This window comes from Rhinichthys klamathensis, unplaced genomic scaffold, assembly GCF_029890125.1.
Source record: "Rhinichthys klamathensis goyatoka isolate OS25496 unplaced genomic scaffold, OSU_Roscu_1.1 h1tg000926l_1, whole genome shotgun sequence".
NCBI lineage: Eukaryota > Metazoa > Chordata > Actinopteri > Cypriniformes > Leuciscidae > Rhinichthys > Rhinichthys klamathensis.
The window spans coordinates 405,001-422,359 of NW_026607259.1; the positions used below are offsets into that span (position 1 = coordinate 405,001).

The 17,359-nt window shown below is 36.8% G+C and overlaps 1 protein-coding gene across 1 annotated transcript in view; it reads right to left on the reverse strand.

The window, feature by feature from the left end:
* Nucleotides 1–17,359, reverse strand: part of galt (galactose-1-phosphate uridylyltransferase) — a 134,653-nt gene that overhangs the window by 44,663 nt on the left and 72,631 nt on the right. Inside the window, exon 7 of the mRNA XM_056244136.1 lies at nucleotides 4,357–4,489. Coding sequence (XP_056100111.1) covers nucleotides 4,357–4,489 — 133 coding nt within the window. The remainder of the gene's footprint in view (nucleotides 1–4,356; nucleotides 4,490–17,359) is intronic.

Consider the following 17,359-nt stretch of genomic DNA (forward strand, 5'->3'; position numbering starts at 1 on the left):
ATGGTGTGGCTTAGCAGTTACAAATCTCTCTTTGCATACCAATATGCAAAGGTAAACCTTTGATCATTTTTGGATTTTTACATCATTTGGATCCATTTACCATTCACGCTAAGAGGTGAATTTACTTAATAGTTGCTCCAATTTTGCAAATGTTATTTCAGCAAAAAAACAAACAAAAAAAAACGTCTTGTTCACTAACCACCTGCAATTTCTAGCACTTGTGGCAGCAGTTATTCATAAAATGATGATCAATTGATAGAGAAGAGTGTTACGATCAGGCGTATCCAAATGTGAAATGCAATCGAGCACACATTCAACATTTTAAAGAGTCAATTCAGTTCAGAGTGGAGGACACTCCTAGTAAAGTAAGCCAGATTGCAATATTGAGTGTAACGCCCAAATTATTGTAAACATAAATCCAACTGTATTCAGAGTACACATGTAAGTATAATTCTTATGGTTCGGATAAGAAAGCGTGTGCTAACTGAGCAATAATGAGTTATCTATGCATTCAAATGAAGCCTTTTGGTCTGAAAGAGTCTGAAAGAGTTGGCCTAAAAACCGCCGAGAGCTCCGGCACTTACTCAGGGAAATGTTTGGTTTGTCAGCCGATAAAATAGATTACATGCTAGGCTGGAAGTCTGTGATCCTTAGGCAGTGTCTTCAACTGGAACAATGGGAGAGCGTCACAGCTCGGAGACAATTCGAAACAATTTCCCAATCTCCATGTTAAACAAGAGCCGATGAGGCTTATTTTCATCCACATTATACATTATACTGTTCATCAGCATGATTGATGCATTATTATGTGCATATATCAGACAGAGCGAGCAAACGGTCTTAAATGGTCCTCAAATGATGAAATGCATTATTTGAAGATTTCCAGGGTTATCAAGTGTACTGCAGGCCTACTGAACGCAATAGTCAGTGGATTATGAACTATCACTGTTGTGTCATTGATCAATACAGTTTTCACACTTTAAACGGTTAGTCATATGACTATGTTTTAACTTAATTTCTTATGCGTTTTCTGTACAGTTGTGGACTAACAATCGTTTCCCCTTTCCCTTGTAAACAAAGTGTACACTTCAACGTTTTTTTTTTAAGTACTTATTACGGAAATAATATACTTTACAAGAATATACTGAATGCAATTTTTTAGGACACTTAATTGCATAATTAAAAAACTGCAATTAAATGAAAATGTATTTATCTTAAATCCAATTAACTTAAGACCCACTTAAGTAGGAGATAAGTACATATTTACACTATATGCAATTTCATAACTATATTGTCTTTGAAATATGTTTAACCCTATACATTAATGGTAAAGTAATGTAGATATATTGGATAGTTGCTTTTATTTACTATAAAACAATGTTTATATAAAGTGAACTCCTTGAATTAAAAGTATGTAGATATATTGGATAGTTGCGTTTAATTACTATAAAAGTAAGTTTATTCAAAGTAAACTTATACATTAATGTGAAAAGTACGTGTTTTACATCTAAAAATCTGTACTTTGACGGGGAGTTCTTGTGGATGTAATTGATAATGTTATGAATTTACCAAAGAATACTGTGTAAAAACAGAAGACTTCATTTAATTGTATAATTGTAAGGTAATTCTGCAATAATTTCCAGTTTATATGCAGATTTATTCATTTGTTTAATGTTCTACAGACATTTTTTTAATGAGATTTTCTTTTCATTCTACAGCAGTGGAACTGTAAAAATACAGAAAATGTTTACAGTAAATATCTGTATTTTTAAAAACAGAATTATTCCGTAGAATAACTTAAGGTTTTTTACTGTAATTTGACGGTAAGTGTTTGGCAACTTTGCTGCCAGACTTTTTACCGTTTTTTTACGATTGTTTTTTTTACATGTATTTACCTTAAATTTAAGGTTTCACAGTAAAAAAAAACACATAGTTGTCTTAATTTTAAATAAGTGATATTTCTTTGTCTTTTTACATAGAATTTAATGTAATTTAACATTCAAGCCAATTAAACAAAAGAATAATCCTGTAAATAAAACTATAATTTCTCCTTATATGAATTTACATATTATTACTTTTATTTTATGGTTAATATTTTTAATAAAAGTTTTTTTCTGTATTTTAATGACATTTACACAAAATGTAAAAAAAAAAAAAAACAGAAAATATCTGTAAAATAATAGAGTATATTTCTGTGAAAAAACTTTTTTTTTACAGTGGAAAAATGTACTGACAAGCATTTATGGTAAACTAAATATAAATTAATGTCATTTCTACTTCAAATTGTACGACATGTATTATAAAAATATTTGCATTTAAAAATAAAATGTTAACATTATTGAACAAAACATGACAAAGGATTATTAAAACAATGATTTAATATGATATATGTAAGTAACACTATAACTTGTTTAATTATTTTTCATTTAGTCTTTAAGGACACTTAAGTGACCTTTTATTTCATTAATATATTTTCAGCAAGTACAGTATTTAAAAAAAACCCACTTATATAAGATCTAAAGTAACCCAAAAATTATAACAAATTAGTTATTATTATGTAATATTGCTGAATCAACCTAAATACAATCATTTATACAAAACAAAGTTAGTTTTCAAGTACAAAATCAGCTCTTCAATTGCAGGTTACTTATTTTACAGTGTACAATACAATTAAGTGTACGTCTTTGTGATTATATTATTGTAGTATGGACTATTTCAGATAAACCCGTCACTTAACGTCAAATAAAAACAACTGTGGTTGGTTGCTTTAAATGTCATTCAGATTTGCCAGAATGAGCTGCAAAGTGGATCAGGCTTTATGCATGTGTTGTCACTGTTCATGTTTCCTTCAAGCACTGAACCCAAATACAGTGTGTGGGATTTTTTCCAAAAGCTCGTGAATATTTGAAGAGGCAAGCCTTCTTTACATCATGACTGGTTGTCTGTTGCTAGCATTTCGAGAACACTGTAAACATACAATTGGATTACCGCTTGGTTTATTATCTCCGCAGACGTAACATAAAAGGAAATGGATTCCTGAAAGAAAGCAGATGCCACAATAGAATCAACATGTGTCATCAACCATTCAAACTACAGTTCAAAACAGTGCTTTATCATGGAAACAAACAGCAGCCCTCGAGTGTCAAAGCGTCAGGGTGTCAGCCGGGTCTCTATAATTGGCAGGCTGAAAGCGGGGTTGTGATCTAGTGTGGTTCTCTGCCGCTCTTTCTGACAACAGCTGACCCGCTCGGTAATTTCCCTGACGTTTATTTACATACTGGATTAAGTCTGTCAGAACTAAGCCTGCGAGCGTGAGGGACGCGTATCCAGGAGGTGAATGTTTATCTGGTGTCACAGCTTGGAAAGTCTCTCCTTTTACTCTTTTTTCTGGCACTGACAGGGCAACTTAACTTTAATAACATCTGAGAAGCGCGTAGGTGTGTATGAGTGTGTGTCAATGTGTGTGTCAAGTCCGACGCGGGAAAAGGGCACCGGGCGATGTGACAAGGAGACGTGAGGTTTTTAAGGAGATATTTTGTCAAAAGCAGACTTCAGGAAGAGATACAGCGAGGAGCCTTTAAAGGTTCAGACAGAAATGTTAAGGACAGACAGCGAACCAAAGGGAGTTTATAAAAGTGAGCTCTCTCCTGCGGCTCTCTTCGTGACTATCAGAATTTACAGCGCCAAAATAAATTTGGCCGTGAGGAAACACAAAACATCATCATAATTCAGTACAAATGGAATGCCTGTAAAGTCACGGCCAAAAGAAAAATGAGTACAGTAAATTTAGTTGATCTGTGGTATTGAGATTTGTATACACTGTGTACTGTAGAGCATTAATGTGTGTGTGTGTATAAATATATATAATATATTATTTTTTTATTATTTGTGAGAAGAGAAATTAATAAAATGATACTCAATGAATTAATTTATTATTGAATTGGCCAATGCATGAATGAAAAGGTTAAATATGTGTGTGTGTGCGTGTGTGTGTGTGTGTGTGTGTGTATATATATATATACTATTTATTATTATTTTTAAGAAGAGTAATTAATGAAATTATACTCAATTAATTTATATATATATATATATAATTTATTATTATTTGTGATAAGAGTTATTAAAAAATGATAATTTATTTATTATTATTGAATTTATTTATTTATTTAGCTAGCTACACTGGCCAATGCAAGAATGAAAAGTTTAAATAAATAAATAAATAAATACCATTATTACACTAGTTATTATTTTAAACCTTGCAGAAGCACTGGATAATTTAGACAAACATAAACTGCAACAAAATATGCCACATATTCCTTTAAAAATTAAAAAGGAAAAAAACAATGTAAGTCTTACTGTCTCTCTCTTGGGCCGTGAGGTCAGGGAGGCGCAGGACATGTCGTCGTGGCAACAGCAGCGTCTGATAGGGCCACGTCGCCCAATACGGCACCACCACCAACCAGTGCTCGTTTTCCACTACCACACGCTCCTGTGTGATCAGAGACAACACAGTTCATAAAGTTCAAACTATATATCATGCTACTTAATGCTGGTCAATTTCCCATTGGCCAAGGATGATGCTTGACCTTAGAAATTCTGAACGCTATCGTACAACTTTTTCCCAATCACAATATTCTGGCAATAAAGCTGTGGCAATGTAGCTTTAAAGCCAACACAAGTGCTCTATGTCCTCCAAGTACTCTATTTTTGGGTGAACTATCCCTTTAAAGCAGCACTAAGTAGGAATTCCGTTTTAGTCAAACACTGACCCCTAGAGTCGCTGTGGAGTACTTGTACTGTCGTGAATAGCACTCACGCAGAGATGGCTCGCACTCACGGCCGGATCCCCTCCCCCTGTACACCGGTACCTGTTCAGTAGGATGGACGCTGTAACGAGTGGAAATAAGGTGTGGCCCCTTTAAGAGCTGCGCGCGCCCTGTTTAACTGTCGGCAGTCTGTATTGTATGTGCGCCTCGAACACCACATGTATACGGCGCCGGGTTATTTCTGTTTGATGCTCATTTTATCAGAATTTTATCAGACCTTTTTTGCCGTAAAGCAATTCGTTACCTCGCAAGACCTGATATCACACGATACTTCCTAACACTGGGCGACCCGCCGGCCCAAAGTTGCAAGGGTGGTTTTGCGGCTCACAGGCACCAGGGGGGTGCGAGACGACCACCATTCAACACGAAATCAGTAATATAAACATTACAATGACCCCAAAGCTGTTCGGTTAAGGTAAAAAAGTTACTTAGTTCACCTTTAAAGGTGTGATCTGTGAAGTGATCATTTCAGCTGTTGCATTTAGTTTCTTATGGACACTAAGGTGTACATGCTCCCTTTAGTTTCCCAATGAATTAAATAAATTTTTGATCTAAAATATATATTTAGATGTACAAATACTCAGTTCTCCAGTGTGACAGACTTAGAGTCTTCTTTTGTGTGCCTGGGAGCTTTGCACAGTTGAATTTTGGCTCATTCGTCTATGCAAATGTGTTCCAACTTCACCAGATTAGTTGGGTGGATTCCGTGGACTGCAATTTCCAGCTCAATCTACAGCAGGGTTCGGGCAACGACTTTGCAGGCAGTGTTTGCGCACAAATGTGCCTCACGAAACTGATTTCAGACTGACTTCTGAGGCAGTGTAACGGTTTAATGATCTGCAACAAAATAGAGCGAGCTTTGGTGAAAAGTGAACGAATATTTAATTACTACAATAGTCATTTCTCACTAGAAATGACATCAAATGTGGAAAATGTTGGTCAGAAATGCACTTTTACACACAAACTGACCACCAACTGCAACTTTCAGAAGCCATCTTTCTTTTTTAGCTCAACTGTCATAGAATGGAAAGCCCAGGATTGTGGAATATCAAAGGCAGTGAAGGATCCATCTATGCAGAAATTGATCAGATGAAGGTCTCAGGAGACAAGAAGTGAAGCGAACATTGGATTCGGACGTGCCTTTGCCTTTCTACCTTGAAATCCATCCTCCAGAGGCAGCATTTTTAAGCTTTCAGACACAGTCAGAGTGTCTGAAATGTTTAAAGCAAGGACTTGGTCTCTCCAAACCCCTCCTTTCTGAGAGCCCACTCTGCTCTGATTGGTCAGATGCCCCAGTCTGTTGTGATTGGTCTACTCTGCTCTGATTGGTCAGATGACCCAGTCTGTTGTGATTGGTCTACTCTGCTCTGATTGGTCAGATGACCCAGTCTATTGTGATTGGTCTACTCTGCTCTGATTGGTCAGATGGCTCAGTCTGTTGTGATTGGTCTACTCTGCTCTGATTGGTCAGATGGCTCAGTCTGTTGTGATTGGTCTACTCTGCTCTGATTGGTCAGATGACCCAGTCTGTTGTGATTGGTCTACTCTGCTCTGATTGGTCAGATGACCCAGTCTGTTGTGATTGGTCTACTCTGCTCTGATTGGTCAGATGACCCAGTCTGTTGTGATTGGTCTACTCTGCTCTGATTGGTCAGATGGCTCAGTCTGTTGTGATTGGTCTACTCTGCTCTGATTGGTCAGATGGCTCAGTCTGTTGTGATTGGTCTACTCTGCTCTGATTGGTCAGATGGCTCAGTCTGTTGTGATTGGTCTACTCTGCTCTGATTGGTCAGATGGCTCAGTCTGTTGTGATTGGTCTACTCTGCTCTGATTGGTCAGATGGCTCAGTCTGTTGTGATTGGTCTACTCTGCTCTGATTGGTCAGATGGCTCAGTCTGTTGTGATTGGTCTACTCTGCTCTGATTGGTCAGATGGCTCAGTCTGTTGTGATTGGTCTACTCTGCTCTGATTGGTCAGATGACCCAGTCTGTTGTGATTGGTCTACTCTGCTCTGATTGGTCAGATGGCTCAGTCTGTTGTGATTGGTCTACTCTGCTCTGATTGGTCAGATGGCTCAGTCTGTTGTGATTGGTCTACTCTGCTCTGATTGGTCAGATGGCTCAGTCTGTTGTGATTGGTCTACTCTGCTCTGATTGGTCAGATGGCTCAGTCTGTTGTGATTGGTCTACTCTGCTCTGATTGGTCAGATGGCTCAGTCTGTTGTGATTGGTCTACTCTGCTCTGATTGGTCAGATGGCGCAGTCTGTTGTGATTGGTCTACTCTGCCCTGATTGGTCAGATGACCCAGTCTGTTGTGATTGGTCTACTCTGCTCTGATTGGTCAGATGGCTCAGTCTGTTGTGACTGGTCTACTCTGCCCTGATTGGTCAGATGGCTCAGTCTGTTGTGATTGGTCGACTGCTTACAGCACATGTCGGAAACCAAACACCCATTACTATATCTGAATTTCAGCTCCAGATCTTCCTTGCACTTGATACACAGTGAATCAAACAGTAATGATGGCTACAGTTTTTCCATATCAATTTGAGCATGAGTCCTCGTCCTTTGGATGTTCATGAAAAGTGGATTTACTGTCACAGCACATCTTCTCACAAAACAGCATATTCTCGACATGTCGACAACAAGAACCAAACTCTTCCAGTCTCAGCTACAACTACAGTGTTTGAGGGCGTCAAAGGAGACGTTGTTGGCAGGCAGCCAATGAAGACCAAGTTTTGCATTATGCAAATGTGCTTTATTGTTGACGTTAACCCTACGTATCGAAGTAGCCACACCAGGATGTGTCACCAGTGGCACCAGACCACAAAAAGTCCATCCAAAAGTGTTCAAGTTTCATTAGATGACTTCTAAACTCTAGACATTACTTCAAAAGCCTCAAAAGCTTCTTTCTTCTAAACAGTCACCAAAAGAGGCCAAAAGTGCTGAAGATAATGTTGGCACTTTCTCTCATTTCAGCTGAAGAGCTCTGAAATGCTGTAAGTGTTATAGCTGGACTCTCACACAATTCTTTTACAATTCCTCCCCTTCTGGTAGCTCAATTTGGCACGTCAGCTGAACGTAGTATTGTCTAGTTTGCGCCATGTATTTTTTACACTAAACTTTATAAAGTTTCTCGGATAAGGTTAAACGCTTTGCCAATTCTTTTCTTTTTATAACCTTCTCCAGCTTTTTCCTTGGTATAAACTTTACAGACATCATGACAGAAGGACCTTTGTGAAACCTCACATAAAATGAAAAATGAACATACGATCAGAACCTTCCCAAACTCCTCCTCTTCCATCACACAAAGGTTCTGGGAAATGCTAAAATATAAAGAAAACTGACACACTTTGAACATCCACCGGAAGATATATACCATCCACTCTTTACTTATAGACACTATATACAATTTAGACGCAATAACTCTAATTTCACATACTTTTAATATTTGGATGTAGGGAATGTGACACTATCAGCCCAAAAAAGATTAGAAACAAAGGGCATCGGTTATAACCGTGTTGGTATAAACTGGAGCAGAAACCAGGCCCATTATTTTATAGAATTCAAAATACTTTATGGGTTTATATCAGAACTGGTTCCATTAAAAATATAAATAAAATACTGGAATTGAAGGATCTTTATTACATTTGGTTCAGATAGTCCTTGAAAGTCAGAAGTCTTCTGCCCAAGTACACACACACACACACACACACACACACACACACACACACACACACACATATATATATTTCCATCTCATATTTAGAGAATAGTGTTGTTTAGAGATGCATGAAAATGCCTCAATTTTTCTCAGTTTGTCCTCCATGGAAAAAATAACAGCATACAGTAATAACTTGGAATAACATGAAAAATCCATGACAGAATGTAAATTCTTTACAAACCATTCCCAGAAGTGGAACTAGAAGTGTTAAGTCCATTACAATTGAAATCCTTATTTTACCCTTGAATAAGTCTGTGCCCCACATGGGCCACCCAGTCAAAAATTCTCGACATGTCTGGAAACAAAGCTTTTTTCATTGTAGTTTGGTCAGTTGCATTCATTAGGAACTGTACTTTTAAAGAACCGGGGAGATATTCCCTCCGGCGCTGCCCCGGATTCCTACCCAGAGCATTTAAAACTCAAGTCATGAGGAAGAAAATGGACTTTCATGAGCCTAAGGGTCACGCAAAGAATTTAACCCTCATAAAATGTAGCCGATGTATGATTAAAATGACCATAAATCCCAGTGATGACGAGAAAAGCGTAAGATCCCAAGGACGGGATTGGAGGGCCGCTTTGGAACATGACATCCAGTGATGGATTACGAAGCGCCTGAAGTTGACGTGTGGCAGCTACAGTGCAGCGAGCGCTGATGAGGAGGTGGCGTTTGACAAAGCGCAGCTCTGTTTGGCAGTGAGTGATGGGGACTGATTACAGCCTCGGTTTCACAATGATCTTCACACACTCTGACTGCAGGGCGAGAGGGGGAGAAAGCACCAAGATATGGAGAGAAACGGCTAGGACAGCGAGACCGACAGAGACGGATTGATAGACCTGGAATGTTATTTCCACAGTTTTTTTTTTTGTTTCTTTTTTATTTCTCTGGCTTATGGCTTTTTTTTAATGTAGAAGTACTTCTGCAAGTACCAATAATTCTAAAAGATGTTTTAAAAATTTTAAGGAAAAGTTTACTTTTAAAAAAAGAACAAAAAGCACCATGAAAGTAGTCCATTCGTGGGCTATATTCCAAGTCTTCTGAAGCCACACGGTCACTTTTAACATGTTTTAAAGGGACAGTTCACCCAAAACTGACAATGTTGTCATTAATTACTCACCTTCATGTCGTTCTAAACCCTAAAGACTTTCATCCATCTTTAAAACACATATGCAGATATTTAATCTGAGAGATTTCTGTCCCTCCATTTAAAGTATGTTCACCCAAAACTCTGACACTTCAAAATGTTCATTAAGAGATCATAAAATAAATTCATATGAACTGAGCGGTTTAATTCAATTCTCGTGAAAAGACAAGGTCACTTTGTATGATGAACAGATTTAATTTAGGCTTTTATTCACATTTAGAGCACAACAAATATGGTAAACCGAAGCTCAAGCATGCTTGAACGAAAGTCTCGTTTGGAATGACTTGACAGAATTGATGACAGAATGTTCATTTTTGGGTGAATTATTCCAAAATAATAGACATATTAAAATGTCTACGATAAAGAAAATGAAAAAAAAAAAGTCATACGTGTGGAGTTTTAACTTTGTATTCATAATGGTTTAATATGGTTGCTGAAAAGCTAACTTTTAAAAAAATCTAAAAACGTCATTTGGTATAACCAACTAAAGAGTAATATATTTCATGTTATCATATCTTATATGCATGTGAGTGTACACATGATATTTTATTCATATATTATCAAGGTAAAAAGTATTTTATTACAAATATCATGAATTGTTAAATGATAAATATCAATTCTTTTTTTAGGGAGTCGCACCACATGACAATTTACAACCTGAATTAATCTTCTCTTGTCATGAAGATCAATTTGATATTTTAAGATACTTATTGACCCTGACAAAGTCATGAGGGTATTACATGCAATATCTGAAGTATTTTTTTTGAAATTGCATTATTTTGCAATATAATTGCAATATTTTTTCCTTCTGTAGATATGAGCAAAATGATTTCAATTTACATCCACAGAAATATTTAAATATAGGAATACGTTACTGCATGTGTGCATTTTAAAGCATTTTTATGTAAATTAATAAAAAGGACAAGAAGAGAGCATTTTACTGTAGGCTGTTTTGTCCCATGTCTCAAGAATCCACGAACTTCATTTGTCAGCAACGGATTTAACATCTCAATTATTCAGCAAATGCCAGTGCCATTGTTCTTCAGTGGTTTGAGTTTTTGAGGCTAACACATATGTCAAAATTATTCATGAAAATCTTATGGCACTGAGATGTTTTCCCATAACTAAACTAGAACAACTGCTGCCTGCATAAGACTGCTTGCTGTACAAGGTGTCCAACATGCTCCATGACAACAATCTGGGAGCAATCTCTCCTCAACGCCTCGCTGTTTGCTGTAATCCTGACTATAACATCACGTAAGCATTTGGCACATGTCGGCGCTTTTGCCATTATACATTTCCACAGAAAATTGACAGGAATGTCAACTATGAGAGCAAGTATGGTGTTTTTCCAACACAAAAATAAGTGAAAACTGGCTTCAGATCACTGGGAAACAGGCAGTTGTTTCCTCCCCATTATTTCACAGAATGAAGACACGAAGCACAGATCAGAGCGAGTCACATGACAGAGACGCCACTCAAGTGATTAAACATTTAAAAGCAGCGGCTCTGTTACACAATGTGACTACGCATCCGCTGATTATTAAATCTCCAATTAGGCCCCATTTACAAGTACATTATTTAACAATTTCTTGAGCAAGAACAATAGCAGTTTCCACAGAAACTGCACTTTTTAGAGGGCGAGCAGCAAGGCCAGGCGGCAGGAACTCTCATTTTAATGTTCATTCCATGGTGTTTTTACGAGCCGTTAGTATGAGTCATTATCTTTTATCCAAACGCACTTCCATCATCTAAATGTTCTTTTTTCATACTCCACTTGCAGATTCAGCATGCACTCGTGGAGCTCTTTTCTGAAAGTCAGTTATGCATGCCACAGTGCGTGATGATAACCATGACAGATTCAATTATTTCATTTATATTTAACTTGGACAATCTACAGTAGTGGTTAAAAGTGATGTCCGGAGTGGACTGGTTTGGGGATTTGTATTTAATGACCCTACACGTTCAATCCAACCATTCAAATATGAGGAAAATATGACTTTTTTTAACTATTCGAAATATGAGGGAAGAAATAAAACACTAAACTTGGCTAAGACATCCATGGCCCAGAAGCTCCAAATAGCAATTAAACATCTAAAAGTGTCTTTATGTGTGCGTTGTGCTTGAGGAGAACATTTGCTTTGTCTATGAAAAACGTTTTCATTGTTACTTGCGCTGACGGACAGCCAAAGCGTGCGCACAAAGACGCATCGGACGCGATCCCAATATATTTAACTGTTGGGGAAAAACATCTGATGTGTAACATTATTTTAGATCCGTGCGGTGCAGTAGGTCTAAATATATAGGCTGTCTGTTTCATTCATGTTAAACAAACAATTGTGGAATCATGGGAAAAAATATAAAATATATATTTGTCTTATAGATATTTGATTTTGACTTGGTGTGTGCCAAATGTGGTGTTATAACCAGGGATTTTAAGGTATGGTTTCTAGTTGATTTTGGTTTGGACCCGTTAACTGTCACCATCCCGGTAGCGGGATATTTAAGTTTACTTCAATATTGTTCTAATAAATCCTATTCTAATCATGGCAAACTATATATCGTTGGAAAGGTCTAAGAGTCAAGAATACATATTTGTTGATGATTTTGCAGAAAAATATATGATGGAAGAGTAATGGATTAATATATGACAAGAGTGCACATCAAAAAAATCTGTATCATTACAGGAGTTTTCACCTTTGTAACAAAAAGTCAACAACTACACTTTTAATCATTCAAACTTTGATTTGCATGCTAAAAGTTCACAATAAAACATATATAATCTAGTATTTGTCAATAAAAAAATTTATAAAACAATATTATCCTCTAAAAAGTATATTATATATATTATCCTCTAAAATATAATATTATCTTTTTTATCACCTTTTTATTACATCTCATATTTTAGTAGTTATCATAAATTAGGTCTCGTTTGAAAGCTTACGAACTCAGAATTCATCCTGTGAAAACCGTTTTGAAATTGGATGTTGCGTTACCATAGAAACAGTACTCTAAATTATTTTATCAGGCTCCTCCCCTTTTGGGCATCATCATGTTTAATAATTTATGATCAAAACCTTTTCTAATCTTGACAAAACACATATTGTCAGAAAGGTCTGAGTCTCAAGGTTCCATATTTTGTGACAGAAGTGATATTTGGACAGAATTTTATTAATATCTTATGGCAGAATGCACACAATTAAATTCAATGGAATTCAATGTCACCCGGTGGCTATTTCTGGTATTACGCCTAAACAAAATCTCATGGGAACTTCAATTTTTGTGATATCAACTTCAAATTTGGAACACAACTTGGTTAGATATATGGCTTTGACTTTCAGTCATTTTTAGGCTGAAACCTATTTTCATTTTTATATATTTTAATAAAAGAAAAAATATATTTTTTTTTAATATTTTTTAACTTTTATATAATTTAATTCTATTAATTTATTCCACTTCAGCAATAATCTGCCAAGTGTCGTCTTTTAAAAGAGACCAACCGTAAGTCTTTAGTCCAAAGGGTTCATGAATTACAAGCGTTTTAGTTTGGGTAGTGCATTTTCACATCAATGCTCAAAAAGGGGGGTGACAGTTAACTCATTTTTTCTCAAAATTGACTTTGCTGACTTCAAACTGGTGTAGCTCAGTCATTTTTGCCCATTCAAACAAATCATACATCGCTTTGAAGGTTTTGTGAATGTGAAAACTCATTGCGACTCATTTTGCCAGCATAGGTCACATATATTAACATTAAGAATGTTGAACTTTTAAATATCTGTATGTATGAACAGTGTCAAAATAATGTTTTATTATTAATATTATTATTTATTGATTTACTGCTGGACAATATACTGGTTATATCTAAGTGTCCTACATTGCAGACATTTCTCCAACTGGCAAACCCTTGTTATCTGATCTCTAGCTATGAAAGAATTTCATGAAAGACATCAGCGTGCAAGATATTTGTTTGTGTTTTTATAAAGATGCTAAATGACAGTGTCACGGGTTTGTCTGGAAAACAGAGAGATCTTTCTTCTTCGAGAGAAATTGATGGGGAAGGAGCAGCAGAATTGATGGAGGTGTTTAGAGGAGAGATGCCAATGAGGGTTGAGATAAGGAGAATTCCTCTGTCTATGAGACATGACTGCACAAACAAACACGATCCCCGCTTCACCTTTCACATGTGAGTGACCTTATGTGTGTGTTACACCACTATACTGTAGCTCATACATGGGGTTAAATATTAAAGGTTGTTCACCAACACCTATGAAAAATTCTTAAAGACTCATAAAATGAAGAAGGAAGACACTATGGTGGGAAATTTAGCATGAGGATGCACTTAACCTAGAAAAATATTCATAATATTCTACTAAATATACAAAAAAATTGAAATAACTAATGCATTATAATGTATTGAATGTACAAAACTCAGCCATAAAATAATAGGTACTCAACCTAAGCTGTTGATGACAGGGAATAAATCAACACGTCCCAGAACATGAAGTGAAACTAAATTTGTAATCTTGACAGTCTTATCACCCTTGGTGAGAAATTCACCCCTATCCCCTCAGGGAGTCAATGTACCTGCTGAAAAGACTATAAGACATATCAGTGATGGTTATTTTTTTTTGTGGGATTCCTGCTCTCATCTTTTAATCTCTTTCATAAGGTGCCAAAGCCTCAGAGGACCCTCACGAGGAACTTTGCGCACGGCATATTTCCACAGTCACAAAGATTTTCCACAAAGAGCGAAGCCACTGAAGGTGAAGGTCATGTGATGTATAGACAGATGAACTTTACATTTATTATGTCCGCTGTCATTATGTCATCGGTCTAACCTTTACCGTAAAATTATTCTTTTGTACTTTTTGGTAATTTTTAATAATACTTGTATGCAGCTATTGACCACTTGTCTCATGTAACCAGACTTTTGACTACTAGCATAATGCCTGGTCCACTTCAAGTATAGGTCTCTGCAGGACAGTAATGGGAGTTACCAGATTGGTGGGCGAGGGCATAACAGAGGGGTGTTTTTAATCGCATTACCTAATTTGCTCACGTCACAGTGACGGTTGTGTTTAGGGGTGGGGTCAGGTAAGGGGCATCGTTTGCATTGTATGATTTAATAACACGTACCAGTTTGAAAACCCCCACAACGCCCACTTTTGTTCTGCACAGACCTCATACGTCCACATTGATGCTTATTCTGGCTCAGACACGTCCACTTAAGGTGCAGTCACAGTTGCGAAATTTGTTCGTGTTGTGGTAAAAAAAAGTTGCCCATTGTCTATTATCATTAACATCTAGGCACCGCTTACACAGAGTTCACATTCAAATCAAGCAGCTTTCTGCTAGTTGACTTGAGATCTACTTGAACACGAGCGTGGGGAACTTTTTTCCACCAATCACGCAAATTGAAAAGAATTGGATATTTTGCAGTAAATGTAATCGCACCTTGAGTCAGGAAGAGGAATTCTGAGTGAAATGTAAAGCGTTTTTGTTTTGTTGATATCATAATTGTCAGTTGTGAATCAAAATCATTGTATCAACTTTGTTTCCAGGCGTTATTAACCTCCAACTCTCAGAAGTAGCATTAAGCCAACCAATCAAATTGGATCTAGTGATTTCAATCAGCTTTTGGCATTTTTGAATGCAAATACATGGCTTCTACTCAACTTCCAAGTCAGAGGATCAACATTTTCTGTCAGTGTGCTACAAAACAAAGTTGTTTTGTTATATTTGAAGTTAAAGTTCCAAAACTGCTACGATAAGTGCTTTTTGGGAAGAACGAGTCACTGAATTTGATAACACTTCTTATTCTTATTCATGGCGAATAATGGCTCATTACTTTTGTTAGAGGAACTTAATAAAATGTAAATATGATATAATTCCACATCAAATTTTAAAACATGGTTGGCTTCTACCATCTTCCGTCTAAGCACATGGCTTCTGGCCAGAATAAGCTGCAAAAAGGTCAAAAGAAGGCAGGCTATACTGAGTGCATGAGTAAAGCCAGCTGTACACCAGGGACTTTTGTCTGTCATTTATGACTGTTGCTTGTCAGATTGTTTAAAGTGAGATCTTGAGTACAAGTCAAGGCAGACTGTGTGACATCAGCTCTAAGTCAGATTGTACAATATCCATCTGAGCTAATGCTTTGGTGAGGATTGACAGCGCTGACTAGGCATTTGTAGGTCAAAAATCTGTTCTGACATCCTCATTTACACACTGAAATGGTATCTATCTATCTATCTATCTATCTATCTATCTATCTATCTATCTATCTATCTATCTATCTATCTATCTATCTATCTATCTATCTATCTATCTATCTATCTATCTGTCTGTCTGTCTGTCTGTCTGTCTGTCTGTCTGTCTGTCTATCTATCTATCTATCTGTCTGTCTGTCTGTCTGTCTGTCTGTCTGTCTGTCTATCAGTCAGTCAGTCAGTCAGTCATTCAATTAAATCAACAAACCAATCAACCAATCAATCAATTCAATTCAATCAACAAATCAATCAATCAATCAATCAATCAATCAATCAATCAATCATGTTCTATCTATCTGTCTGTCTATATATTTGTCTCTTTACGGAAACCTTTAAAACCTTCAAGTTTCAAGTTTTTATAGCTACTTCTATTTTAAAATTACTTTTGAAAAAACTTTTTAAAAAAATGTGTCCTGGCTCAACATTAAAAATTTTCTCGTTTAACTTTTTAACCTAGTAATTATTATTATTCTCAGACCACACGTCATTGTTAAAAAAAAAAAAAAAAATTTACATCCAAAGAAGTCTCTCAAAATGTCAGAATTTCGCAAAAGTTCTCATAGTCCCTGAAGACAGCAAAATCATGGAAGAAAAAAAAAACTATAGTGTGCACCCAAGAAATAGAATCCAATCAGAAATCCAATCAGATGCAATCAGAGAACAGTAAGACAAGTACATGAGTAAAACGATGTGAGCGTTCTCCATAAACACCAGACTCATGCTGAGCTCCCTGTTGCTGGTTGATTGTGGCCTAACTGGACGCCAGAGGCAAACGCTGATGCTCAGCCCGGTTCCTCTTGGGCAGAACTGATTAGCTGCACATCAGATCCCACAATCTGCTAATCTGTAATTTCTTCTCCAGCTCGTTAAAGAAAAAAACATCTAGTTTTGCTGGAAGCATCTGCACTGCACATTCCACAAACAACAGCATTAGCAGCCTCCCCTGAGATAGTGAGGAAATCTTCGGGAAACAGTTGCTGGTTTGGATCACTGCTATGAAGAAACAATCAGTGATAATCTGCAGTGAGGGACTTTGCCTTTGGCTAAACGTTTCCTCAGGCTTCCATATCTCACTTCCTCAACGTCTAGGGTTGCTTGTTCAACATCTTCCTGAAGAACACTACACAATGTTCTTCTGAGGGTGAAGGATGTGTACAGTTTGGCGCTGAACAGAGCTTAATGAGTTTGTCCAATGAGTCAATTGGGAAACTTCAGAATTAGACACAATTATCAGTCTCAAAATGAATCGAGGCAATGCCAATTATTAATGATTGGATGTTAACATGACGATCAGTATTTCCTGTCATATCCGGCCTTTGTTGAATTTAACTTCTTTACGCAGACATTCATATTTGGACAAATTGCAAACGACATCATAAATAGGAAGGCGGGGGCATTCTG